Raw genomic sequence first — 27,532 nt, forward strand, 5'->3', positions numbered from 1 at the left:
TTTTAAATCAAACACTTTATTTCCACATAACAAGCGCAAAAAAATCCCAAACACTTTAACAATACAATTAACGCAGTTATGAAGTCAATTATATACTACTCAAAGCCCCAAAAGGTCAATCAGCTTAACGTTCCAAACATTTCCAGACATGGTTTTTCAAAGCTACCTTTGGTTTTTGGAAAAACCAGTGTGGAAGTCAATATACATTGAACGCATTGAACAACAGTTGCTTATATTAAGGTGTTCAACAACATTAGCTTACACCTGGCAAGTTGGAGCATGATTTGAAGTCATACACTGAAATACATACACAGGTTCTGCCCCCGGCTCCTGCAGCGAGGAGGGAGGGCCGTGAAGGGGGAAGAAAAGGCCAGTCCAGGCTGCGGCATTTCTCGTTTTGTAACAGAGGTATGAGAGTTTAACACTAGTACACTGTCAAGTCATTAAGCTTCATGTTCCAAATGGTCTCTTGCTGAGGCTTGAGATGGGCACAAATGGTGGGGAAGATGAAGTCACAGAAGTTTTGAGCAACAAGATCCCAAAGATGCTCAAAGAGGGTAGGAAGGAGCAAGCTACAGTTTCCCAATGTTCTCACATTATTTCAGGGTGAAATTGTGGAGAAGTTCAGATAAAATGTTCAAATATTTGCTTAGATTTTTTAATTGGTTGCTCTATGAGAACCCTCATACATAGCAACTTTGAAACTTTCATTATAAAAAAGAGCCTACAAATAAATTCACAAAAAAGAGACAATTAATGTTGAGCAGCCAAAAAGTCATGGTTTATTATATATGAAGAAATTTCATAATTCAAACACAACCAAACTGTACATTTTACAATCACATTCTATTTGTAAACAGTTAAAAGCCACTGACTTCTTTTGCATCTTAGGACACAAACAGTTAGAATCAAGGCAATGAAATGATGGCAAATTCTGTACTGTTAAAATTTTTACCCTTGTTTAGTCTCTCTTCTTTGACTAAGCAAGCATTATAATACCATTTGTGGGCAAAAAAGGGGGGAGGAAAGAAATTTAAAAATGGTGTAACTCGTTAGTTTGCAACAACATTTAAAATTTTCTTTATACAACAAACAACTCTGTAAGCCCAATACCTTGGTTACAGTATGCATAGTTACTGATTTCGGCTTTAAGGTACAACAGTTAAACATTAACACAGTCACAAGAGAGCAGAAACATATAGAGCCACTTGATGGGATTACAAAAAATTATTACCTATTGATTATTAGCAAACCATCATCACTCACTAATAAAAAGACAGCATCTGAAAGCAGAATGTCAAACTCCAGCTTTAAGCGTTTTTTTGTTTTTTCTTTTTTTTTTTTTTTTGGCAGAGAAAATTCTTTAACAGAGCAATACGTAGTATCAGTGCTAAAAGTTGGGGTTTTTCTTTATTTCCTATAAGAAACTACAAGGAGTTTTTTTTACTGGGGAACTGGTTTTCCTGAGAACCATGCTCTTTGATTTAGGACAGGAATAGAAAAACAAAAGAACATGGCCAAATGCTGCTCCTTTTTTTCCCAGAGATAGAAAGCATCTTTTAAATCATCCTCCTTTTTTTTTTTTTTTGTCTTTTAAATTTTTTTTAAATGATGGAAGAGTAAACATTTTTTTCTCAAAAAACAAACAAAAAAATCTGTAAACAAGAAGGTTCACTGTGGGAACCTTCAAAACAAAATGGAAAGCCTATTCAAAGTGCAGGGCCCGTCCTGGGTGGCAGGTGGGCTGCAAGTCACAGCTGTGGCCACAGTTTTTCAAACTGCAGAGCGAAATTCTTTAGTTTTACAACATGAAAAAACTGGTGCAATACTTTCATTAATAATCCTAAAGTCAGTATCATAACTTGATCTTTTAAACTCCACGATACCACAATAAGGTAGGCAACATCAAGGCATAGTAGAGAGCGCACACCTTTTAAGAACATCCTTGAGTAAACATTTACACTGGAACAGCTGCCCCCCCATATTGCCGATTAGACGGAGAGAACATCATTCAGTGCAAAGGTAAAAGCTCATACATTATCAGCCCAAAAAATGGTTTGCAAAAAAAAAAAAGGGGGGGGGTAGGGTGGGTAATCAGGGGAAAAAAAAAAAAAGAAAAAAAAAAAAGGCAGAAAAGAAAAGGAAGAATGAATCCGAAGGCTAAACATGATGAATATACACAAGTGAGCTCATTCTATACGGTTTAGCATGTATGGCGCTATTTGGGAGTGTAAATAGATAGATACCTTTTCACATTATAATATTGGCCTGCATGATTCAAGTATTCAAACTGATATGTTTTGGGGAAAACAAAGTGGAAAATGTGCAGAGAATAGCTGTTCCCACAGGTGGCCCCTGGCTGCAGGCGGCGAGCCCAACTTAGTGCTCCTTTCTTTCGCGTCTGAGGTCACAGTTTGTGAGTCTCCATCTACACTGTTACATGGACTCTCCACCCCCGCCCAGGTGGTCAACAGAAAGAAAAGCATTAATGGGGGACGGGCTGCTAATTCCCCGGGGGTCGCTGCTGCTTGGAGGACCCCACAGGCTTGTGGAATAATGTGGGGTCCCCCAGAGTGAAGTGCCGTGAAGGTCTCCACAGTTAGTTCCCGACAGCCCAGCACCATTCCAGTGATTGAGATCGGTCCGGCTGGAGAATGAGTGGGAACAGTCGAGGGAGCCCAGCCGGCTCTGGCTGGACCCAAGAGACTGCCAGCCAGGAGAAGGGGTCAGAGACTGACTTTGTGCAAAGAAACGACTGATCTCCTCTTCACTGGCAAACTCAGCAAGAATAGTAGTGTTCCCCAGTACACACCTAGAGGAGAGAGGCACAGCAGGCTGTGAGCACTCCACATACGAGAGGGGCTCCATTAACTCAAAAGTGAGGGTGAAACTTGTCTCTGCTAGAAAAGCCGGAGACAGAGAGAGAAGTCACCACATAACGAGTGTGCCCACAGCCCCCCCAGGGCCTGATGCCTCGCCCAGAGGGAGCCTCCCCGGGGAGCACCACTGTGGTGTGCCAAGCTCATGTCTGTCTGTCTCCTACATAAGGGATTTTCTAGGGCCCTTTCGGTCAGGTCTGATTCTTCCCCTCAGGAGTACCGATCTTGGAACCCAGGGTACAGTGAGGCTGCAGCTGTCAGGAGGCACCTCCTGAGGGACCCGGGGCCATGCTGTGCTTTCTCCCTCCTTCCCCCACGCTCTCCCCGTTAGGAGCTGAATGGCCAACTTACATGTGCAGAGACTTTTGTGCCTTCACTACCTCTTCTTTTGAACTGTAACGGACCAAAGCATTTCCATGTGGGAGGTTCAGGTGGAATGTTATCAGTGGGCCATGCTGCATGCACAGAGTACGCAGAGTTGAGCCATCGATCTAGGAGACAGTGTGGGGACCGCAAATTAGACGTGTCATCATGAGGGCCATCCAGGGAGGCTGTCCCAGGCTGCAGCTCTGGTCTTTCTCTCTTTCCCAAGGTTCTTCACTCCTGGGTACCACTCCTCACTGGCACTTGCTGCTATGATGGGGTACAGTGCCCCCCTCCCCACCTCCACTGGTCCCAGAGCCATACCTCTGTGGCCTCTAGACTCCTGGACACTCCCCAGATCCCCAATTCCTTAGTTAGCCATTGCCCCTGCTGTGGCTTCATGTCTTCTCTCTTCCTGCCCTGAGGACAGGATCCACCAAGGCACTGCTCCCTGGGGGGAGGGGAGGGAGGTGGGCTCTTAACATCCAGCCTCCAGAGGAAGGAGTAGTCTAGGGGCTGAGAAATGTCCTAACCTTAAAGGGCAGACCTGGGTTTCTCAAAGTGCAGGACTAGGACTGCATCAGATTCATCTGAAGGCCCTCATAAAAATGCAGATGCCCAGATCTACTGAATCAGAATCTCGGGGGTGAGACCTAGGCATCTGTATTTCTGTGTGTTCCCGTGCACGTCCACTGCATCAGACCACAGCTTGCCTGAGGCATCTCAAGACCAGTCCTCTGCCATTTCCTCTGCATGGCCTTGACTATCGCTTAGTAGCTCTTGTCTCAAACTCAGACCTGAAACCTTCGTTCCCATGCTCCTTGGCATATCCATATAAAGCAGGATATCTGGTATCCTTACCTGAGGTGTAAGGTTTTTTAGAACAAGCCAATTTGTTATTCTCCCTGAGCTGCTCTCACCCCAGCTGGAACCTAAACAAGGAAAAAAAGGACAAGTCAGTTTTCCAAGACTGCAGCCTAAATGACTGTTTAGGACAAACATACCCCAGTCAAATTACAGGTACTCAGTACATCACCTGGCCTCGTGGATTCCTTCTCATCTTTGCACTTCTACAAGGGATACTTTCTCCCTCGGCCCAGAATTTGAGCTCACTCCAGCCATGGCCAGGTGAGCTCTTAGGGCAGGGAGCTTGTGAGTTCAGAACTGCTCCCAGCGCACCACATGGTAGGGTAGTAAGCCAAAAAAGGGCACATCCCTCTGGGATCTTTTCATTTATAAAGCTAAAATTATCTCAGAAAGGTACCATCTGGGGGAGGTCTCGGTTTGTGATTGTCTGAGGTTTGATGACCTACATGTTATATTCCTCAGGGTGTGAAGCTTTAAGGGGATTTAAGAGCTTGTAATCATCTAGACGTCCTTCGTGTGGGAGCTCCCCAACTGGCTTCCCTGCTTGGCCTCCATGGCATCCTCTTCCCCTAGGAACTGAGCTTTTAATCATGATCCAGCCCTGCCCCATCTCCATCTCCAACTAAAGGTACCTCACAAACACTTCAGTGTGGCTGGGATTGTTCCATGACATAGTTCCTGCCTAATTCACTTCTCACTGAACCTTCCCTCCAGCCCCCATTCTCTAATAACTCCCAACGGAACCTCTGTGCTGTCTCAGGTCTCAGCCTCGGCACAGGCAATTTCCTCTGCTTGGCTTGGCTTCCTGATCCCACTCAACTCCACCAACCCTCCTTAGGGTGGGGGCTCCGTGGCCTTTTATTAGCTCCCCCTCCCTGTGTGCCACCAGCCACTTAGCGGACACTCACCTACTGGTGTGGCTTACAACACACCAATGACATTAATCTGCATTTAGTAGCTTGGAACGGACCCAACTATTTGTTTCATGTAATTAAAACTTTCCCTTCAAAGGAAATGCTGCAAGTTTTTTGTAGCCAATTACCTGTCTAAAGATTTGAAATTATACATTAGATCAGAAAATATTAATGAAGTTTTATTCATTTTCAGCTTGAAGATAAAGTTTGGTACAGTTTCTGGGCAGAGTAGAATGAGGGTCTTTAAGACCATTCTTACTGGGAGAACCGCTGGACCACTGTGAGTACGACAAGTGGCTGTGTGTATGTCTATGGCCTGGGGGTGCAGGCAGGGACATGATGCCAGTACACATGCAATGCCAGTCATTTACAAAATGAGCAAAAGCAGGGGAACCAGTTTGCCTGGGACAGTCTGGTTTATGCCTTGTTGGCTCTATATCATTAGTTAACAGCACCCTCTTTCACTCCCTAATGTCCCTGTTTAAACAGTAAGTTGTATGGTCATCCCAAGTGTAAGCCAAGCTCTTACCCAAACAGTCCCCATCTTTGAGGCCCAGATGGGCTATTCCCACCTTCCCCAGCCTTGCCACATATTGGCTTCTGCCCTGTGTGACACGGTGTTATTCTGCAAACCTGCCATGAGCAGGAAGATACTACACAGTTTAAGGTGCACTCTTGAGGAACTTCTGAAAGAAAAGTGCTCCCCATTCATTAACTTTACTACTGACTGTTGTATATCTTTGGGTAAATATTCTTAAGTAAACTGGGCTGAGACTCTCAAACACATGGAAATCGCAGAAGATGGCGATGCACTGGCAATCGTATATTTCAGTTCTCATCCCACCTTACAGAGGGTAACATTACTGTTTCAGTCTCTGTTAAACAGACTGTTGGTACTGGTTAGCATTCAGCAAATAAACCATATGAAACCAACTTACATATTTCATCTTACCTGGGGTATATCTGGCGTCAGAATTTCCCCATCCTCCACCTACACGAAGGGGAGAATTATCCCACGTAGACAAGGGTGGCTTCTGACCAGTCAGTCCCGGAGGTGGGCGGGACGGAGCAGTGATGTTTTTAGGTGGCAAAGGGACCTTCCACAGCTCATGAGCCAGAGAGGTGTTTGTAACTGAACCAGGAGACCATGTCAATTTGGAATCACTATTTCTGGCTACTCGAAGGGGGGGGAAAGTGGAGAGGGGTGGAATAATATTTAAGAAAAGAGAAAATTCAAATAACGCCCATTCTCCCATAAAAAACAAATCAAAGAAAATGAAATTATACTAAAAACTCTGAAACCAAACTTAACTGGCCAAAAAGAAATTCAAAAGGCCCAAAGGAAACTGCTCCCACCTCTCAAAACACTCAGACCATTGATCTGTTATTAATAGTTTTAAGACCTATGAGATTCTTAGGCCAGTATATAAAACTGTACTTTAACTGAAATCAAAACCAAAAATGCTTTGAATTCCTCTAAAATAGCAACTGTGAACTCCTAAATAACCATAACTGAGTCACTCAAGACATACAGGACATTAAATAAATTTCAGAACTTTGTTGGTTACTCATGGAGAAATGGACTACACAAGTGGCCCCCACTCCGGGAGTCGGCATGACAGATACATTCACTGGGTGCCGGCCGCCCTGTGCCGAGCGCTGGGCTGACACACATATCTCTAACCCTGACCGCGTGCTGCTGAGGGCAGAGAGGCTAAGTAATTTGCCTGCGGGTCTAATGCAGAGCTGGCTGTTTGAAAAGAAAGTCAGCTCAATTCCTGATACACACTGCTTCACAGCAATGGGGGCACAAGGGGGTGTACAGGGATCAGGCACACAATAAACTACATCAAAAATAATGCTAAAAACTTAAAAGGAACAGAAAAAGATGGAAAATTTCCTATATTCCACCACTGTTAATTCTTTTTTCTACTTGGCTTACAAAGTGCATGTTCTTTAAATCAGTGCTACTCAAAATGTGGTCGAAGACTGGCCACGACACAGTTGTATTACTGGCCTGCGACAGAATGAGCACAGAAATTTAGAGTGAACATTTGAAAACTTTGACATTGCTATAACTCTTAAGTGTATAACCATTTTTCTAATAATTCAAAATTCATGTTTACTGTATTCTACAGAGGATTGGAAATTAGGAAAAAAAAAAAAATCCTTTACTGCAGATAGTTTGAGAATCGCTTTGGCTTAAATTACATTTAATTACAGAGCCGAGGTAGCTCTCAAATGAGAATGAGAGCTGTTCAGTGAAAATTAATTACTTTAGTAGATGACTGCTAGGTACAATAAATTTTAAAGGAATAAATGATGTTGAAAATATTTCCCTAGGCTCACAAATATAGTCTCCTGACTCCCTGAAGAGAAGACTCTGGATAAAAAGAAGAGGGCATTAAAAGCAGCTGCCACAGCCCCAGCTGTGCGGACGCCCTCCCCTCCTGAGCGGGCCCTGGTGTGCACAGGGCCCTGGTGTGCACAGGGCCCTGGTGTGCACAGGGCCCTGGTGTGCACAGGACGAGGCTCACCTGAAGTGCTTTGTGCTGTACTGCTGAGGGGAACGTTGTAGTTGGAGGCACGAATGGATGACCAGGCACTAGTTGAAGGCAGCGTGGTGTTCAAGGATGAGGATGACCCTACATGGGGGGAGAGTCCGATGAGAGCAACCAGAGCAAGAGACATGGAGTTTAAGAACAGGCAAAACCATCCAGAGAAACTGAAGTGTCACTGCATGCCACGAGAAAGAAAACAGGTATACCTGGGATAACACATGGTGCCTGAGACTACATCTTCCTTCTTGCCTTCAGAAGAGTATGCCGAGAGTTTGCTAGTTGTTTTTACCTTGGCTTAGCAAAGGTATTTTCCTTCCTACCCCGTTTTCTCAAAACTGTAGGGAGGATACGCTCTAACAATAGGGTACAGCAGCCAAGACAACACGCAGCTCTACTGCCCACGACTGGGCTTTAAAAGGAGGTTCAAGCCTTGTTGCTCCTAATCCTGTCTCTGAACAGGCCAGCCAGTGCCCAAGGTACCCTGTCACTGGCAATAAGCCAAGCCTTCAGCCTTCTCCATCATACCCCACACTCAAGAGTCCAAAACCTAGTGTTTCTTCCCATTTTTAAAAACCCTCTTGACCAACTACTCTAAATGAGCCCTAGACCTGACCACCATCAGGATCACCACTCCAGATCCCCAACTGGTCTCCCAATCCAATCTGCTCCCCACTGTCATATCACCCCACCTTGAAGAATGAGTCTTCTCAAAACATTCAATAGTGTATTTCCTTTAATACCAAATCTAAACTCTCCTGCCTTTCAGCACCTTTCTGTAGGCCATCTGATCCTTCTATTTATTAACTGCCATGCTGTGAAGTTCTATGCTTGGCTTTTTATTCTCCTGTAAAAGTAGTAGCTTTAACTGCTTCTATATGGTTATCTGCTAAATTCAGCCCTTTTAGAATGATGAGGATTCTTTTCTTACCACTGTGATAGAGCAAAAACTTGTTACCTTAGAAAATTATATATTTAAACTGAGAGGATACATTTTACAAAAACAAAGAAAATACTTCTCAGTATTTCAAAAATGCCTTTCATTTACCTTTCTTCTAGAAAATCATGGATGGAATACAAGTAAATGCCTAGAGGTGAAAAGTAACCATGTGGTAGGTAATAGGATGGTTTTATTTGATAACCCACCTGGATTGCAGGGATCCATAAATTGGACTTATTTTTACTCTCTGAGAGAAAAAGAGGCTAATTTGCTCCACCAGAGAAAAGTCCTTCAATATTCAGAGTGTATAAACATATAAGATTATGCTCACATCCTTTACAAGAAACATCCATATTTAAATAACCACAATCTCATAACTTGGTATAAAGTAGACATGGCAATCCTCAGCATGTTTTTCATACAATTACTGGAAAGCAAATATTTGTTGGTCCTTTGTGTTAACTTATTAAATTAATATATGTGTTTTGCCATATCAAGTGATAATAAATCCTCATCATTTTTTAAGGTGGGCAAATTAAAGAGTCACTTATGGGAACACTGAGAATTATCTTCATTTTCATGATTCCATGGGTTGTCGGGTGCTGTGAGCTGGGGTGACTCTGGCTGCTGAGAGCTTCATGCCCACTTTGTGCCATTAAAGTGGGTTACTGAGCATCACTCAGAAATTAACTTGAGCGTGCCCCCCACCCCCCACCTTACGTACCACTGTTCCTGTCCCTGAGGTGGTCAACTTCCCGCACAGTATTAATTGAAAGATTGTTTATGACACTGCCAGGAGTGACGTAAGGGTCAGTTTCGGGGTCAATGTTTGGATAACCTTTCCATGGTTCACCAGGGCGAAATTCTGTAAGTGGAAATTTAAAATTAGTTCAAAGTTTCATCATTTAAAATCCATTATTAAATATCATTTATTCCTAAATTTTATGCAACTCTCAAATATTCTCCAATTTTACTACTAATAACCTTAAGAGGCTGGTTCAGTAATACAATTAGTACAACAAAAGCTGTTCTTTACGAATAACTTGTAAGTTTTTTGTAAGTTTCTCTAGATTTATACATTTTTAAACAGTAACACTTTAAAGTGCTTTATGACAAATCACAAAGGCACTGCAACTCAAGTAGGACAAAGTAGGCCACAGATGCATTTCTTGTGATTCCTCAGTGCAAATGAAACTACCTGACACAACTGAAGAGAAACGATGAATTAAAGTCTTTTATGTAATTCTTTATGCTGGTTAACGGGACTCATTCCACCTTTGCTGCTCGGAGCATCAAGGCACCAGGAACAGGCAGGCACGCTCATTTGCCCAAGACTTTATACTTAACTTTTCCTTCACCATTTCCGCATTCCTTCTTATCAGCACAGATCAGTCCAATCACACAGAATTGGGCTAAATTATTAGTAAGTCCAGATGTAACAAAACCTTAATGGAAACATAGTCTCAGGAAAGATGGTATTAGCATTTTACCTGGTGGCCAATTAACACTGCTAGAGCCATTAGGCGATTTGGCACGTGGCCAGCCATCTCCTATTGAACCTGGAGGACTGGCTGGTGAAGTACTGCTGTTCATAAAGTCATAGGGAACAAATGGAGACTCTTCCAGCCTGAAACCACTTGAAATAGCACCTAAAAAGAAAAAATGATAGTGAAATGTGAGCAAAATATAGTATCAAATTTATGTCTTATAGTTTCTCAAATGTAATAAGAAAACTCTCCATTAGATCTGTGGGCTCCAAAAAGTGTTCTGCAAATTATGTGAGGGTGCAAGGAAAAGAGAGCTCTGTGCTCTTTTACAGACTTCAGCTGCTTTTAACTCTTATAGAGTAAGATTCTAACATATCATTTGAAGAAAACTAACTAAAATGAAATATCCTTCTATATATGTCATACCCACTCCCCAACATTGTAATTTTCTATGGATGCTGAGGAAGGAAAAGGAATTTTATAAACTGTCTGGAAGTTGGAGAGTCTTAGGACCATGAAGTATCTCAGACATGCCAATTTAACCCTTCCCTAATGCAGAATTTCCTAGTCAAATGTCCATGCCTACACTCCACTTTTCTCCCCTTAACAAATCTGGCTTTTCTCATTGTAGGTGTGCAGTAAAAGGTTAGCACAGCAGACCTGGACTTCACATTCCAAAGTGCCTCATGACTAGCACTTATTAGGCTCCTGAGCTCCCCTAAGCCCATGGAATGCTCTGCCAGGTGAGAGTACCTTTGCATACCTAGGGCATGCCAAATAGTTTATGACACTGACCATAATTTATGATGAACGCTTATTTTTGTGCCTGGGGCTCTGGCCCATAGTATAGTTGTCTGACCTCTGAGGAGTCTGGTGATGAACAGCTAAGATCAGTTATGCAGCCGTTTCAGATGTGTATGAACGACCTCTGATAAAAACCCTGAACAACATTGCTTGGGTGAGCTTTTCTGATCAGCAATACTTTGTTCATGCGTTCACACATCATTGCTGAGACCTAAGTGCTGTCCATGCAATTCCATTGGGAGAAGACAACAGGAAGCTCACTCCTGGTTTCTCCTGGACTCTATCACATGCACCTTTTTCCTTTGCTGATTTTTATCTGTATTCTTTTGCTGTAATAAACTGTAACCGTTAGTATGAAAGCTTTTTTGAATTCCATGAGTTCCAGCAAATCACTGTGGAGCCTGAGGGTGCTCTTGAGACCTCTGATATAGAAGGCCTCTTGGAGTTGCTATTTCTTCTATGCTCAGCAACTAATGTATTAGCTATCTAAGTAAGCTTTGGTAATATGGGGAAAAAAATAACACTCACTTAAGATTGCGACATGATACCTCATTTACACAATACATACTACATACCAGCATACTTTAAGTAAGTGTACTGAGTATTTAAAATATATGATGTACATTATACCTACGATAGCAATGAAAGGATGGGAACAATTTGTTTTTATAAACAAACTGACGATCAGATTCTCTGTTAAAACAAACAAACAAACAAACAAACAAACAAAACAAACATGGAAAAACTCACCTTAACCTGACAAGACAGAAAACCACAATGGTAGAAACATTTTTCTAGGTCTCCATATCACCTCCCTCTGGCCGTTCTTTTCCAAGTTTCTGTAATACTAGTGGCTCCAGGATCCTGTCTTTGTTCTTTATTCTATGTTCTCTCCCTCTGGGCAACCTCATCCATGTCGATGACTTCAATAAATACCAAATCTTCCTCTGGTCCAGACTTTTTTCCTGGATGCTAGACCTCTGTTTCTAATTTATTACTGGGGTTTTCTGTGTTGAGCTACCCCCAAATACCATATTCGACAAATCCAAAACTGATTCATTATCTATCACAGCAAGCTTGTTTCTATTCCTGCATTTGCTCTATCATTAATTGCATTATTATCCACTCATCCCTTCACCTAGCAAATGCTCACTGAGTGAACACTCCAATGTGCTCTAGTCACTTTTCTCTAGGAGTTTATGCTCTTGTGATGGAGACAGGCCTCCTAAGTGGATACTTATATGAAACAGAGATATATAAAGAGTTGCTACTAGAGCACAAAGCCTGGAGGACACTTTTTGGAAATGACACAAGCAAAGTCTTCAAGGTCAAGGAAAGGACTGAAGGAGGCCAGAGGCATAGGAGGCACATCGTAAGTAACCATGTGTTTGCTGGATGGAAGAATGAGTTAAGTTAGTCACCAAGCCCTTTGGCTTTTAATTCTAAAACTCTCTTCAATGCACTCCCTCTCATGCCTATTGCCCTTTCTCTCTCACCTAGACTACTTTAAGTTTTATCTGGTCTAGATGTCCACTACTTCATACCTACTATTCCATCTTCACCTGCCTCCTTTCTCTCATTTGCACCTTCACCTCCAGACATGCTTGGATACAAAATTCACCAGGCTGACCTCTTTGAAGCTCATGTGTACTATTCTCTCTTGGTTGTTCTTCCTCTTCTTGTTTGTTTGGTTCACTTAAGGACTCATTTCAAGATAAGTCCTTCTATCCTTTCCAGACCCACACCCACAGTTATAACTGACTCAATGCTCCCATAGAACTTCGTGTTATTACGCTATTATAAGTATCAACGTTTATATTACCTATTACAATGTACTATAATAAGGCCCTCCAGGGCAAGTATTTTTATATAAATACATACATACATTTTGACATACATACACTCAACTGTGTACTATGCACATATGTGTCTACATATTCTAGGTACTGAACACAGTCCTTGGAAAGCAGAATATATATATTCCATTAACATTTGCTGGATGAATGGATAATATCAAATAAGATGAAAATGGCATTTCTAAAAAATAATTCAACTGAGAAGACAATAATATTAAAACTATATGACTTACACATATCAACAAAATATATAAAGAAAACGTCAATATACATGAAATTGACAGAAATAAAATCACAGAAATTTTTAATACCCTACTATGAACACGTCAGATTAAACTCAGTAAATGTTAAGAAGAATATAAGAACAATAAAATCACTTAGAAAAAACTTCATAACCATCACAAGGGGAATAATTTTTTTAAAAAACTGCATCATCTGATCTCTCCTTTGTAAAACAGAAGTGAATTTTGCTTTTCCTTTGAAAGTCTCTTATTTTAACTAAGACTGAATAATTAATGGAGGACTTTGTAAGAATGAGGAAAAGTTCTAAGATAATTCGACTTTGAAAAAAATATATTTAAAATAAGATAAAGGCCTAAATTTAGCATTCATTTGTTTTTTGTTTTTTAAGGGAAACTGTAACAATGTATTTTATACCATGTTTGCTGGAGTTTTGATCCAAAGATGTGTTCACAGAAATGCTGTCCACTGTAGTCCACTTCCTTAGTCTTGACTGTGGCTCTTTAATACTGTTCATATCCATATTTACATTCAAGTTTGAGTTCAAGCCTTAAAAATTAAAAAAAAAAAATCTTATGAAATATAGCACATTTTCCTTCTGTTACCACAACTTCTATTTTCTAGAAAAATGTATGTAACTAATGATTTCAATCATGCTTAATGTCCCTTAATAAATACCTGCAAATGTGGCACAGCCAAATGATAATAATAAAGGCAAGGCAGGCAAAATAGGCACTCTGGGCTCTTGGGCCCAGTCGTGTAGAAACAGTGTTGGGAGAAGGCGCCTCGGCTAGGTTATCAGAATAACCAACACATACAAATCCTAACTAGCTATTCTACACTCAACAGTATAGTATTTTTAAACCATAAGACTCTTAATACTATAATTATATGTGGAAAAGGATTTCTCCATATAATTTTGATTATTTTTAAATTCCTTGGCAAAATAAGAGGGAAAAAATTTTAAGGAAATCAAATTTACAGTTTACCTCTATTAAAATATATTATCTGTCTAGCTATTTCCCAAGGGTACCATGGATGAAGAAACTGTGATCACTTTCAGTTGCTATCTTTTGGTTACAAACTGAACAGTCAGCTAGCCTGACCAAAGGATGTTGTCATTTTAAAGTAAACATATCCAGCTCTAACAATCACACCTAAGGAGGAGACACCCATAACCTAAGGCACAATTTACTTGAACTTTGCTGATGAGGCATGTCAGGTTCAGATATCCTTTGGGACAAAGAAACAAGGACAGAAACTTCAATCTTAGATACTGTCGTCCGAAAACTGACCATTAAGTCAGTCTTTCTTAAAGTGTGATCCAGGGACTATTAACATTAGAATAATCTAAAATGTCTATTTAAAAATGAAGACTAAGCCGGGCGCGGTGGCTCACACCTGTAATCCTAGCACTCTGGGGAAGCCGAGGCAGGTGGATCACTTGAGGTCAGGAGTTCAAGACCAGCCTGAACAAGAACGAGACCCCTTTCTCTACCGAAAGTACAAAAAATTAGCCTGGGTGTGGTGGCACATGCCTGCAGTCCCACCAACTTGGGAGCCTGAGGCAGGAGGATCACTTGAGCCCAGGAGTTTGAGGTTGCAGTGAGCTATGATCACACCACTGTACTCTACCTGGGGCGACAGAGAGAGACTCTGTCTCAAAAATAAATAAATAAAATAAAATAAAATAAAAATAAAGACTTTCCAGTGGAAGCCAGAATCTTTGTTTAACAAATTCCTGGGTTTTTCTTTTATTCTAAAGTTTCATATTAAATGGTTTTAAATTCTTTGGTCTGATGAGAGTCCGTGTGATACCAAGGTCTGTCAAATTTAAAAACTTTAATAATACGAATCCTCTAATATCATCCCCAATTTTACAAAGAGTACTCAAATTTGCTGTTCTTGGACTCATCAGTCAGATCAAGAGTTGGCAATTTTTCTCTGTGAAGGTCCACATAGTAAGTATCTTGGGCCACATAGTCCTTTTGTCTCTATGCAACTCTGCTCTTGTAGCATGAAAGCAGCCATTGATAATATGCTAAAGAAAGAGTGTGGCCATGTTCCAATAAAACTTTATTTGCCAAATCCTGCAGTGGGCCAAATTTAGCCAACAGGCTGTACTTCATCAATGCCTGATTTGGACAACCATATTGGTGTGGGAAGGCTTTCTTAATCAAGGGAAAGTATGCCTTGCTGAAAAGCCAAACAGAATAGGAAATGTCATGCTTATACTCCCTGGCCCAACTGATATGTCAAGGGTGTAGTCAAACAGTAAGAGCCACCCCCTTCACTGGTGAGACTGAAATCTGTCAATGTAGTCGGGTATTTTTTTGCCACTATATTGTTGTCTCTTAGATCACCTAATCACCAGCAAATGGCTTCTACAGTATTCACCCACAGTGGTAACTAATGAGGGAGCTGTTTCTAGAAATGTATGGAGACTGCTAATAATCCCAAGGTCTCAAAGTGCAGTTTATGTCCTAGCTGAGAGTCCATGGCAGTATCAGGGAGAGCCAAATCAGTTCAGTCAGCGTGAAGCACAGCATGTCTCAACCTCTGCCCACACCCCAGAACGTGCTAGTTAACCAATGGTCTTCAAACACAGCTTGGCTAGCAACCAACAAAGCTGGTTTCTAAGAAACCATTGTACAGGAAAAGAGAGAAAGAAAAAGCAAAATGAACGGGGTTCAAACAATCAAGAGTCAAATATAATCAAGGGCACAAAAAGAGGGACCTAAGAAGAAGACATACAAGCCTGAAATTTCCACACACTGAATAAAAGCCTGTAGACATAGGAAAAAAAAGGGTAGGGAAAACTATTCCATGTGTAATAAAGGCAATCCCTTTTCTTACCCCCATTTCCTTATTTATACCAGTGATCATTTATAAATATTTAAAATTTGAAGTTCTAAAAACTAGTAAATGTGACCGTGACATTCCTAGCTGCTTCTCCAAAAGAGCACTGCTCAAAAATTCTCTGGTGTGCTGTTTCTAATAACCATAACATCAGCCTTCACCACCTATTCGTATTCTATTAATACAATTCAGATATTTCCGTCTTACAATGAAAAGTTTCCTTTAATCCACTTTAAATGAGCGTGGAATTTGTGAAACAGTGTGATTATCTTAAATGGAGAGAGACCATTCTCAAAGCATGAAGACAGGCTAAACTCAGAAGAGGGGATGGCAACTCTCTGCCAACTTCACGCAGGAACAGAGCTGTAAGGGTAAGAGAGAAGGATGCATGCTTGTGACACCCAAGCATCAGCTGGATGCTATGGCCAAGGGAAAACCCACCTATAGGGAAGTTGCTGAAAGCATTTATTGGTGATGGCCCTTTTTGCAGCTCGGGTGTAGTGTGGGGCATGACGTTGTCAAGGAAAGATTTCATGGCTGGCTGATGAAGTGACTGCTGCTGAGATGGCGGAGTCTGCTGCTTCACCAACAGGTTTGGATCAAGTTGACGAGACTGTTGCATCATTTGCTGCTGCACACTAAGAGGTCGACCCTTAAAACAAAATGGGGAAAATTGTGAGGAAAAAGTCTTTAGAGATAACTACATATTCCTCTTCATTTTTCAGTTCACTTTCTTCTCAGCAGGAAGGCGAACAATCACGGTGTAACAGTTAATATGACTCACGAGTAAACAGCAGTTTAATAAACAACAAACTTCATTGTATTTTTAAAAAATTCTATTTTAAGAAAGACATTTCCAATCTCTTGTTAAAATGGAAATGATAGAAGTAGAGTTTACCAAAATAAAGGATAGCACAGCATGGAAAGGATCTGATCTACCTGCTGGTCTTGCTGCTGCCGGTTACCAGAAGGCACGCTTCTCTGATTCTGCGCCCTTTGCTGCTGCGCTAACAATCGCTGGAGGGAAGATGGCAGAAAGGTTGTCACCACCACACCGTTACATACTAGTATGCTTCAGAATGACTGTAGCAGATGGGCCTACAGAGGCATGACTTGATCTAGCCAATGCTGACATGTCCTGACTCATCTAGAACAATCACTTCCTTGGACTCTCTGGCTTCCAAGCCATTCTACTGAAACTCAGTCTTTAGTGCAATCTAAACTTTCACTTCAACGGAGAAACTTTTCCTGATCATTCTACCTCTCCCCCTAGCCCCCGACTTGGCTGGGCCTCCTCTTCTAGCATCCTGCACTTCTTCAAAACACTCCTCACAGATGTTCACAATGTCTTCCCTGACAAACTGTAAGCTCCATGAGGGCTATGACTATAACTGTTTTGTTTACTGCGATACTTCCTGCACAGAGTTTAGTGTTTGGCACACAGGAAACACTCAGTAAAGTTGTACTAAATAGGACTATCACTCTGCTTACCTGTAACTGGGAGATCTGAGAAAGCTGGTTTAGTTGGGATAGCTGGTTCAGCATGGCTACCTGTTGGGGGCCGAAGAGCGGATTCAGGCCACCGTTGTTTGGTGCATACTTCAGCAATGAAACTGGAACCTTAGGATCACAATGGTAAGTTAATAACGTTGATAAAATAGCTCTAACTAGCCATATGTACCGTGTATTTTAAATTATCCACAGAATAATTAAGTTAATGGACTATTCATTGGCAGGCTGTGGTCTCTGTCTTACTAATTTATCGTTCACTTATACTTTTTCTTGGGTTAAGCAAAAGATGACAGAGATTGTCTTCCTCTCAAGATGTTTTATAGAAGAATCTCATAAATTTTAGATTTAGATTATCCTTGACTCATGTTCTTCATCCTTCCTACATCCTTTTGTAATAGCTAATTCAGAACTAGCACTACCTCAAAGATGCTTCCAGCCATTCTGCTAAAATCTCAAAGATGCAGCTAGCTGTGAATTAGCTATTATAAAATAGTCATCTCATTCAAATATAAAATTATTCAAGGTTATTTTCCAGGTAAGCAGAAAAGAATATAAGGAAAGCTTACTTACCTGAGGGGAGAGTAATGGAGGAGGCACTTGAGCACGGAGATTAGGCTGAGATGAACTAAGAGGTTGTGCTGGAGGCTGCTGCATGCCCCGGGGTTGTGCTGCTGTGTTTCCAACACCAAACATACTGGGATTGCCATTCTAAAAAAACAAACAACAACAGATAACAGTGGGATTCTTTAGGGACCAACATCTCATTACCACATAGTACTACTGATTTAAACACAGTAACTACAGGTAAGAGAGATCTTATTACTAAAACAAATCATTCAACAGAGAGCCTAAAATACACACCTGGACTTACCTGTCTAACAGAATTCAAGTTTTGCATACCCAGCCCTGCTATGGAGCCAAGGGTCTGGTTAGGTAGTGCACTATTTGAAGGGGGAAGCTTCATGCTTTGACTGGACATAAACTGCATGTTTTGGGATTCATCTGCTACAATGCCATCCTGAGTGGACAGACAGAAAGATGTGCAACACCAGCCAAGCAAACAAGTGGAAGGGAGAAATCATTGCAGGAACAGAAGAGAAGTCACATGACATTCCAGCATCAACAGGAAACAAGTAGAAAACAGAAGAGATCAGATTAGTGTTAATTCTAGAGCACATAAAAAGAGCCAAACATATTTCATGGGATTAAGAAGAAAATATAAATGCAACTCCTATGCTAAATTGAGACATGAAAGGACAATGAGCTACAAATCCAGTAACAGGATTTAGTACTGGATTATAACACGTTAAATTATTTAAAATGTTCTAAAATATTAATGTGAAAATTATGCTATTAAGTGTATTGGTTTATTAGTCACAGAGGTAAAGGTAAAAAAAAATCTTACCTTATCAAAATAAGGATTGCGTTCCATGGAAGACTCTTTGGAAATCTGAGGCCGAGAACCAGGGCCTTTCCCGACCGTTCGATTGTAATCACCAATATTTAGGCTATGTTTATCTATCTCCATTCGTTTGTCTTGTAACATTCCTAATAAATGCAGGAGACTATGTTATCAAATAGGATATAACCTAATTGGTTTCAGATAACTTTACAACAGAAAGGAAAATACTTTCCAAACTAAAATAACTTCTGCCAAAATAAGGATACATGAAAAATATACTTGCATTTCATAAATCTTGCATTACTCGCAAGTTGGGTTTAGCAGATAGTGTTATTTTATTGAACCAATTAACTTGAAAAGACTAGTAAACAGAAGGTGGCTAACATCTCATTTTCAAAAGACTTCTTAGGCAACATAACTTAAGACATCTATACTCATCTCTAACATGCTTGATTTTATAATAAAGATAAGTTTTCATTAACAAGTAACAAAACCAACAACCAGCACCCACCATAACCACCATTTAATAAATGCCTAGTATATGTCAGGTACCATTCCAAGTGCTCTGCGTGTACTAATTTAATGCTTGTCCTGTTATCGCGCCTATTTAGCAGGTGGGGAAACTGGAGACCAGACAGCGTTAACAACTTCCCTTCTCCAAGGCCTTGCTAAGTCTGTTACTCTCCTCATTCTGACTGCTCTGCAAAAAAAAATGACCTTCTCTCATGGAAACTTCTCTCCTGCAAAATCTTTGCTGATACAGCCGGCCCCAAGCCCATAAGCTACCACCCTATTTCAATAGATCTTCAAAGTGGGGACCCTGCTCTCTGCCTCCCCATCCTTACCATCTGCCCATTGTGGTTTCTCCTTTTTGTGTACAGCTGAGCCCGCCTCTTTTTGCTTCTTCAATGTTGGCTTAGCACACTCAGCATCTCAGTCTTTTGACTATCTCTCTGTATACCTGCTTCCCCTAGACTATTCACCGTCAAGGTATCAACATTCATCCCCATTCAAGTGACTCCTAAATACAAATGTGTAGCTTTGACTTCACAACTGAGCTCAGTCCCACATCTTTAACTGCCTGCTAGGCATATTCACGTCAATGCCTCATTGTCGCTTCTAACAGGTTTTCACCTCCCTATTCCTCATTCTCTACATTTTCTCAATCCTCAAATCTCATCCATCATTTCTTTGCAATGGCTGTTTTTTGAGATGTCTGCCACCACCATTATACTTACCCTTACTACCCTCATTCTAGGGAAGTAGAAAAGGAAAAATTTTTAACAAAAGGAAAAAATGCTTAAAATAGGTATATTTTAAACATGCCACTAGTTTCCTAAAGTACTGTTCCAGCTATGGGTCAGGCATCTGAATAATATACCTTTTAGCACTTGTTTAAGAGCCCTCCCTTGATGACAATAATCCTTTGCAACAACCTCTTCCTCTGTTCTCTCTCCCCCTGTTAATGGCATCATTATTCACTGATACACCCAAGCTTTAAACACTTTCCCTCCCTCTCTACACCTAATCCTATAACCAAATCCAATCAACTCTTCTCCTAAGTCTCTCTCCAAGTTTCTTCCTAATAAGCCACATTATTTTTGCCTATGCAAATTATATCTTTTAAAAGAGTAATGTGTTACATCTTCTCCAAAAACCATTCCCCAACACTTCTACATCCCTCTAAAAACTAAGTGCCAAATGTGACAATCTTCCCTTAGGCTACCAGCCCTCTAAGAAGGGCCTTTTGTTACCAACATTGCTCCAAACCTCCACTGTCAAATCCATTCCCTGACAACCATTCTCCTGTTTTTAAAACTCTTGGCTTCTGAAAAATTATTCTATTCTACTTCAACTCATCCTACTTCTCAGGATATTCCTTAAATTGTCATTATTCCCCAGAATTCTGTCTTTGGGCCATTACTCTATGACTCTCTCTGGTCAATATAGCCTTATGGATTCTACTACCATCCATGTCTAATTAGTTACACTTATTATTCCAGCCCTATCTATTCTGAGCTCCACATTCAGATTTTCTACTGCTTACTGGACATTGCCACAAGGTTTTCATAGCAACTTCAGACTGAGTATCTTATCTATCAAACCTGCTATTCCTATTATATTTATCTCGAATAATGCCTAATGATTTATTGTCTCTCAGCTCCCAATTCATCCTTTTTATTACTCTGTTTTTGCCACCTGGCCCTAAGGCATTGTCAACAGAGGGTGCTGGAGAGACAATGCAGGAGGAAACGCTGTGCTCACTTGGCCGGTTCCTGCAGCACTCACAGCCTCTGCGGTGCCTGCCTGGTCAGCCAGCAGCACTCAGTGCCCAGCTTCTCGCAGCATCCCCCAGACCTCCACACAGTTTTGCTGCAGAGTGTCTCTGGTGAGATACTTCTCCATGAACAGCTTTTCCTAGCACCCTAAGAGGGCAGATTTCCAGCAAGTTCCACCAGCATGATATCACGGCAACCTCTGTGCCATTCAGCGAGGTGTGGAGGAGGCAGAGATTTGTTCTCCTGGGAACAGACATGTATTCTGGACACGGATTCTTCTTGCTTGTAAGGCTTCTGTCATCCATGGTCTCACAGATTGCCTTGTTCACCACCACGGCACTCCTCACAGCATCGTGTCTGATCAAGGAACTCAGTTCACAACAGGGGAAGTGCAGTAACGGGCTAGTGCCATGGGATCAAATGGTCTTAGCACATATGCCATCACCCGAAAGTAGCTAACCAAATTGACAGGTAGAATGGCTTACTAAAGACTCAGTTACAAAGCAAGTTGGGAGACAATATCCTAAAACGATGGGCTTCTGCCTTACAGGATGCAGTATGTGTCTCCCCCATTACCAGAATACATAGGCCTGGGAATCAAAAGGGGAAAGTATGAGTGGCTTCTCTTATAATTATACCTAATAAGCCACTTACAGAGAATTCTTGCTTCCTGTTCCAACAACTCTGCTGGTTTAGAGAATTTAATCCTTGAGAGAGAAAATACTTCCAATAAAAGACAAAACTATGGTTCCACTATATTGGAAGATGAAGACTGCCACCTGGACATTCTGCACTCCTTGTAACATGAACTAACAGGCAAAAAAAAGGCACTACTCTACTGGCTGGGGTGACTGATTCTGATTACCAAGGGGAAATTAGTTTCCTGGTACAAAATGAAGGCAGTGAAGACGGTGTAGAACCCAGGGTATTCTCTGGGATGATTCTTAGTACTTCCATGCTCAGCAAGCAAAGGAAAATGATAAACTACAGCAACCATAAAAGGCAGGACAACTGAGGGCCCAGCCCCTTCAGGAACGAAGGTTTGGGTCACTCCACCCAGAGCAGCCAAGGTTGAACCTGAGAGTGGGCTAAGTTTGGAACAGGTAGTGAAAAAAGGAAGCCACAGATACCAATGATGGCTTGTGACCAATGGTAGTAGCTTTGCATGTCTTCTATTGCTTGTTACATGTGTATGTTAATTTGTATAGGCCAACTATTTTCTTCTTCTTTCTCTTCCCCATTTTTACTTTATTCACAAGTTGCTGGTTAACTTTGTAAATTAATCTTCAGGTAACAAACTGTGCCTGAGTGTAAGGGATAATTAATACAGCCAGTGATGAATACAGTGATTCTTAGGAATGTATAGCTCCTCATTTTGAAGAGAGAGGGAAAACTTCTTCCCTTTTAAGAATGAACACTGTATCTTGTTAAGTACAAATATAGAGTTGTTTTGCCATTGTACTGGACTTCAAATGTGTGGAGAAGAGTGTATATGGAAGGTAAGCAGTCAAAGGTTGGGTGAACTGTGCTGCTTACTGACTTATTTCCTCTCAGCTCCAAATTCATCCTTTTTGACTGGTCTGTGGAAAAAAAAAATGGATCTGGGCCAATAACATATTTTTTCCTTTGCCAGCTGGCACTGAAGCTTTGTGGGTAGAGGGTGTAGGACAGACACTGTAAGAGGAAAGTTTGGTTTCCTGGCTCTGGTGAGCTCTATCCTGCAGCACAGGTAGCTTTTCCAGCACCAGGCTCCTACAATGCTGGCTCACCAGAGGCCAGCAGCTTCTACCGCATCCTCTCTGGCAGCTTGGTAGCAGGGTGCCTTCTCCAGTGAGACACTTCTCCTCTGAGCTGCTTTCACTGGTATCTTAGAGGGTAGGTTTCCTACCATTCCACTGTGGTAGCACCATAGTGAGGGGAGAGGGCTCTTCCTTGGGCATGCCATGTCAGTCCTAATTTAGTGACTTCTTCTATCTGCTATTCACACATTCTTTAGCCAGTACCTCACTACTCCAATTCCTTGTTAGAGTTAATAATTCTTTATATTGATATTAAACTTTCTCTGTTCAAATGTCACATGCTCTCATTCATATGTGGGAGCTAAAATTTTTAAAAATTGATTCATGGAAATGAAGAGTAGAATGATAGTTATCAGAAGCTGGGAAGGGTATATGTTAAAAAAACTAAAAGAGTGGAATTGGAATGTTCCTAATAAAAAAATGATAAATGCTTGAGGTGACAGATATCTGAATTTCAGTGATTTGATCATTACACATCGTATGCCTGTATCAAAACATCACGTATCCCATAAATATATACAACTATTGTTACCCATAATAATTAAAAATTAAAAAAAAAATTTTTTTTAAACCAACCTTCCCTATTCAAATTACTGTATAGTTTCTCTCTCCTGACTGGACTCTGACTAATACAACAGCACCACGATCTACTAGACCGTCCACGCAAGAAAGCTGGCAAGTTATCCTTTACCACACTCTCCCTCACCCTCCATAACAAATTGGTTCAAATTGGTTATCAACTTTTGCTGATTGTAATTCCTATGTCTCCACTGAATTAGATTCTTAACATCTATTGTCTTAGTTTGGAGCTCTGAAAATAATCACTGGCTACTGCAACAAATTTCTAACTGGTTTTGCTATCTTTAGTATCTTTTTATCTATCTTCTGCTGTCAATGTTTTCTGTCTTAAGATATTTTCAATCTATACCCAATAAAACATAAACCCAAACCATGTCATTCTCCTGCTTACACTTCTTTAATCCATACTTGAGGAATAAAGTATGCCTAAGCTCCTCGTGACTCAGCACCTACCCTAGTTTTTCCAGCACCCACCTAGTGAAGTTTCACCATCATGCCCCATCCCCCACCACCAATTCTGTATTTCCTATCCCATTATATAGAACTACTTGCCATGCCTACAGTATAGTCTAAGATGTCTCTGTCCTGCTAGGTATTTATACATCCTGTTCCCTGGTCAGGAAGACAATACTCTCTAATCTGGATAACTCACTCTTGACAGGATTATATTTAAGGTAATCAGAGTAGTATCACCACTACCTTGGCTCTGCACAATGATTTGCACTTTAAAGGCACATCAACACATTTCATCACAGCATTTTAATGTATATTGGGCCGCACAGATCTCCCCTCTCCTGGTCTAGGTCCAGCAGGTTCATGTCACAGATATGCCTGCCCATCAGTGAATATAAACAAACTGATTTAACTTTCTCTTACCTCCAGAAAGGTCCATCTTATTGCTCTGTACATTTTCTTCTGGTGAGTCTCTCTGAAGAAATAAAAAGCAACATGTTAGGAGACCTTAGTTTACCAAGGAAAACAAATGAAAAATGAAGAATTTTACTGTATTTTACTATGTGAAATTCAAGTGGATCATAAAGCTCCATTTTTCATTGCCTAATATAATTTTAAAAATTAGACATGTGATCAATTTTAAAATAAGACATGTAATCAAAGTTTTTAGCTAAAACATATAAAAATAAAGAAGGTTTGAAGGCCAGTTTTACTCTAACTTCAAGCATATTCATAAGGACTCAAAGATTAAGAATAATTCTTAAGAAAACAAACAGAAAAAATAAATCAGGATAAATTTTAATAGAATACCATTAAAAGGGGAGGGCAGCTGCTAAGGAAACATACTTACCGAGAAACTGATATTTGAAAACTGTTTAACAAATGGATTGATCCATGCTTCTTCTTGTTTGTTTCCACCTTTCATCATTCCCTTTGTAAAATAAAAAAGTAGAAAAGATGCCATGGCCATATCTATTTATCTGGGTATAGTGATGGATTAATAAAACTTAAAGACAATTCCCCACTCTTATTTTTAGCCAATAATTTTTCCTCCAACCAACTCTTACTAGAGTTGTTAACAATTAAAAATCAACTTATTTGATTTTCAACTTCCTTTGCTCCAGTCCTCTGGTATAGCTGTAATGTATAGAGAAATCTCTAAAGGCAAGCAGTCAGAAGGAAAAGACAGAAGCAAAAGGCCTCAATGACCCACAAATAGAAAAAAAAAAAAAAAAAAGGGCCTTTGAATAATGGAGAACTGTCTATCAGGCAGTTTCCAACTTACACATGGACTGTGTTTTATAAGACTAATTATAATTTAGATTTTTGGAATTCTTACTCCAAACCAAAGTAAAAAATAGCAATTAGGTTCTCAGGTTGGTGTGAAGAAGCCAATTTAACCCACAATTTAATTATGCTAAGTACACTGTACAAAAAAAAAAAAACCCCAAAAAAAAAAAAAAAAAAAAAAACACCATGTGTTTCCACATGAAGAAGTATTTTAAAATTTTTATTTGTGTTGCCAAGAACATAACACCCCAGCAGTAGTTGAAGCTGGGATTCCTCCCACTTAGTGTTGGCTTTCTGTGGCTGGCTGGGGTATGGGTGGCATGGAAACCACACTGAGATGAGAGAATGAAGGGTCCGTGACTAGCAGTCTGGTAGATAGGGAGGCTGGAAGCCATGGAGATCTAGGTCTCTCATTTATGTGTAGATCACAGGACCATTCTGGGTCTGTTGCCATAATTGCCCTTTCCCTTTGCTACTACCTGTTCCTTCTGACTGTGGAACAGAACACAGCTTCATAATTTCCCCCCTAAATGCAGGTTTCTGAAGCAAGCACCTAACCCTCTCCGAGGTTTCTGAAGTTGCTGTGATTCCTTTTCCTTTTTTACCCCACCAATCCCCATATTTAACTAGTTACCAAGTTTTTCTCTCAAATTAGTCCCTTCCACTATACACCCATTTTTGTTTCCCAATTCAAGCCCTCCTTTCTAACTTGAATTAGTGCAGAAGCTTCCTGAGATCCCAAACTCTCATCTCTCCTCTGTTCCAATTTATATTTTATACTCTCATTGGTTCGCTTTCTTTAAAAAATTAATAATTTAAAAAATCCACTGATGTTGTCTTTTACTCAATTTCATTGGCTCCATATTTTATACAGAAGAAACTTCAAATTCTTTGGCATGATATTGAAAACACTTTACAATCTGTCCTTAATCTAACTACAGAGCCAGATCGCTTATCACTTCTTTCTAGAAATTCTACATTTTAGTTATGCTGGACTATTATTTTCCTTAACACATCCCACCCAAGCATCTTCCAAATTTAAGCTGACACTCTTTGAAGTTCTTCTAATGCCCCATATGACTATGAGCTCCTTGAAAGTGTAGCTCATATCTTAGTGCACTTGAATCCCCAGCACCAAGCACAGTACCTGGCACACAGCAGAGGCTAAATAAATGTTTGCAGTTGCTTTCTAAAGATTTTTACTAGTAGAAACAAAGGAGAAAGAGTAAAAAGGCTACACACCCTTTCCCTTCTCCTTTTTTTGCCACTCAGACCCTGTAAGGAAAGACAAAGTCACAAAACAGCATGGTCCAGTGGGAAGAACACAGGGTTTGGAATTGGAAGACCTAAACTTAAATCCTTGCTTTGTCACTTACTAGTTATGTAACTTTGGGCAAGTCACCACCTTTGCCAGTCTCAAATTCCTCATCAGTATCCTATCTTAGAAGGTTATGAGGATCAATGATTTATGTAAAACATGTAAAAGCACTTCATAAGCTATATGGCAAGGCAATAGGCAAATTCAGCCAAATGAAAAATTTTTTAAATGAAAATGGCAGGTCCTAGACTTAGAATCCCAGGATTAAAAGGGAGGGAACTTGGCAGTCAGGTAGTCCAGCTACCCACTGAACATTTGACTTCTAAGGTCCCTCAAAAGGCAATTATTCTCAGGTAGGGTGGAGAAGACATATTAGAATCACTTGGGGGACTGGGCACATATTTTGAAAACAGTCTCCAGGAGAATATGACACCGGCCCCCAATACCACCTCTTAAGAGCCAGTACTGTAAATCAGAAGTTCCCAAACCTGGCTGTGCATCAGAGACATTTTGGGAGCTTGTTTAGAACAAAAACCTTGGTTCAATTTCCAAAACTTCAGTAGATCTAGGGTACAGGAAGCTGTACTTTTAACAAATGCCACATGAATTCTGATGTACAACCAGATTTGGGAATATGATTTGTCAATGCATAAAGGCAAAATCAAGCTCTGTCCATTCCTAGGGATTTTTGTCACAGGACCTATGGGGATGGGGAAGGGACAATGATGACAGGTGAATAAGGAGGATGATGACTCTGGGTAAAAGGGAGACTGGGGACTCCAGGTTAGGAGGTGGAATGGGAGATGAACTGGCAGTGGGATGGAAAGAGTCAACATGGAGATTTGCCCTTCTCTTCCTCCTCACCACTGCAGGCACCACCCTGGGGTAAGGGATCGTCCCAGGCAGCACTGGTAGAGGGGGAGGAGGAGAGAAATCCCAAGCTGTAGCAGTGGGGAGAAAGGAAGTTCCTGTGGTCTTGTGTTTTTCTAGGTGGCTGCCCATACAAGTGGCTAAACCTAAGTTGGGGACTGCCTGGGCTGTACTGATTGCCATAAATGGGCAGACAGAAGATTAATTTTCTGTGGGTAAACTATCTTTGGAATTTAAAGTTTCAAGAGCTTTGCCCTTGAAAT

General features: G+C 40.7%; 1 protein-coding gene across 5 annotated transcripts in view; it reads right to left on the reverse strand.

The window, feature by feature from the left end:
* The window catches only part of TNRC6A (trinucleotide repeat containing adaptor 6A), a 162,342-nt gene continuing 134,810 nt past the window's right edge, over positions 1 to 27,532 (reverse strand). For 2 of the 5 annotated variants that reach the window (XM_069486797.1, XM_069486798.1), the window contains exons 9-24: positions 26,324 to 26,356; positions 24,642 to 24,722; positions 24,215 to 24,266; positions 18,685 to 18,827; positions 17,850 to 17,987; positions 17,259 to 17,387; positions 16,707 to 16,784; positions 16,209 to 16,419; positions 13,326 to 13,457; positions 10,012 to 10,170; positions 9,246 to 9,386; positions 7,561 to 7,668; positions 5,976 to 6,197; positions 4,104 to 4,174; positions 3,231 to 3,370; positions 1 to 2,812 (exon numbers count right to left, since the gene is read on the reverse strand). In XM_069486797.1, the coding sequence (XP_069342898.1) occupies positions 2,437 to 2,812; positions 3,231 to 3,370; positions 4,104 to 4,174; positions 5,976 to 6,197; positions 7,561 to 7,668; positions 9,246 to 9,386; positions 10,012 to 10,170; positions 13,326 to 13,457; positions 16,209 to 16,419; positions 16,707 to 16,784; positions 17,259 to 17,387; positions 17,850 to 17,987; positions 18,685 to 18,827; positions 24,215 to 24,266; positions 24,642 to 24,722; positions 26,324 to 26,356 (2,214 nt within the window). In that variant the 3' untranslated portion in view covers positions 1 to 2,436. Of the gene's footprint in view, positions 2,813 to 3,230; positions 3,371 to 3,566; positions 3,694 to 4,103; positions 4,175 to 5,975; positions 6,198 to 7,560; positions 7,669 to 9,245; positions 9,387 to 10,011; positions 10,171 to 13,325; positions 13,458 to 16,208; positions 16,420 to 16,706; positions 16,785 to 17,258; positions 17,388 to 17,849; positions 17,988 to 18,150; positions 18,298 to 18,684; positions 18,828 to 24,214; positions 24,267 to 24,641; positions 24,723 to 26,323; positions 26,357 to 27,532 lie in introns of those variants that run through there. The other 3 variants (XM_069486796.1, XM_069486799.1, XM_069486800.1) reach the window with 3 other exon arrangements.

The sequence above is a fragment of the Eulemur rufifrons genome, chromosome 14 (assembly GCF_041146395.1).
Source record: "Eulemur rufifrons isolate Redbay chromosome 14, OSU_ERuf_1, whole genome shotgun sequence".
Taxonomy (NCBI): domain Eukaryota; kingdom Metazoa; phylum Chordata; class Mammalia; order Primates; family Lemuridae; genus Eulemur; species Eulemur rufifrons.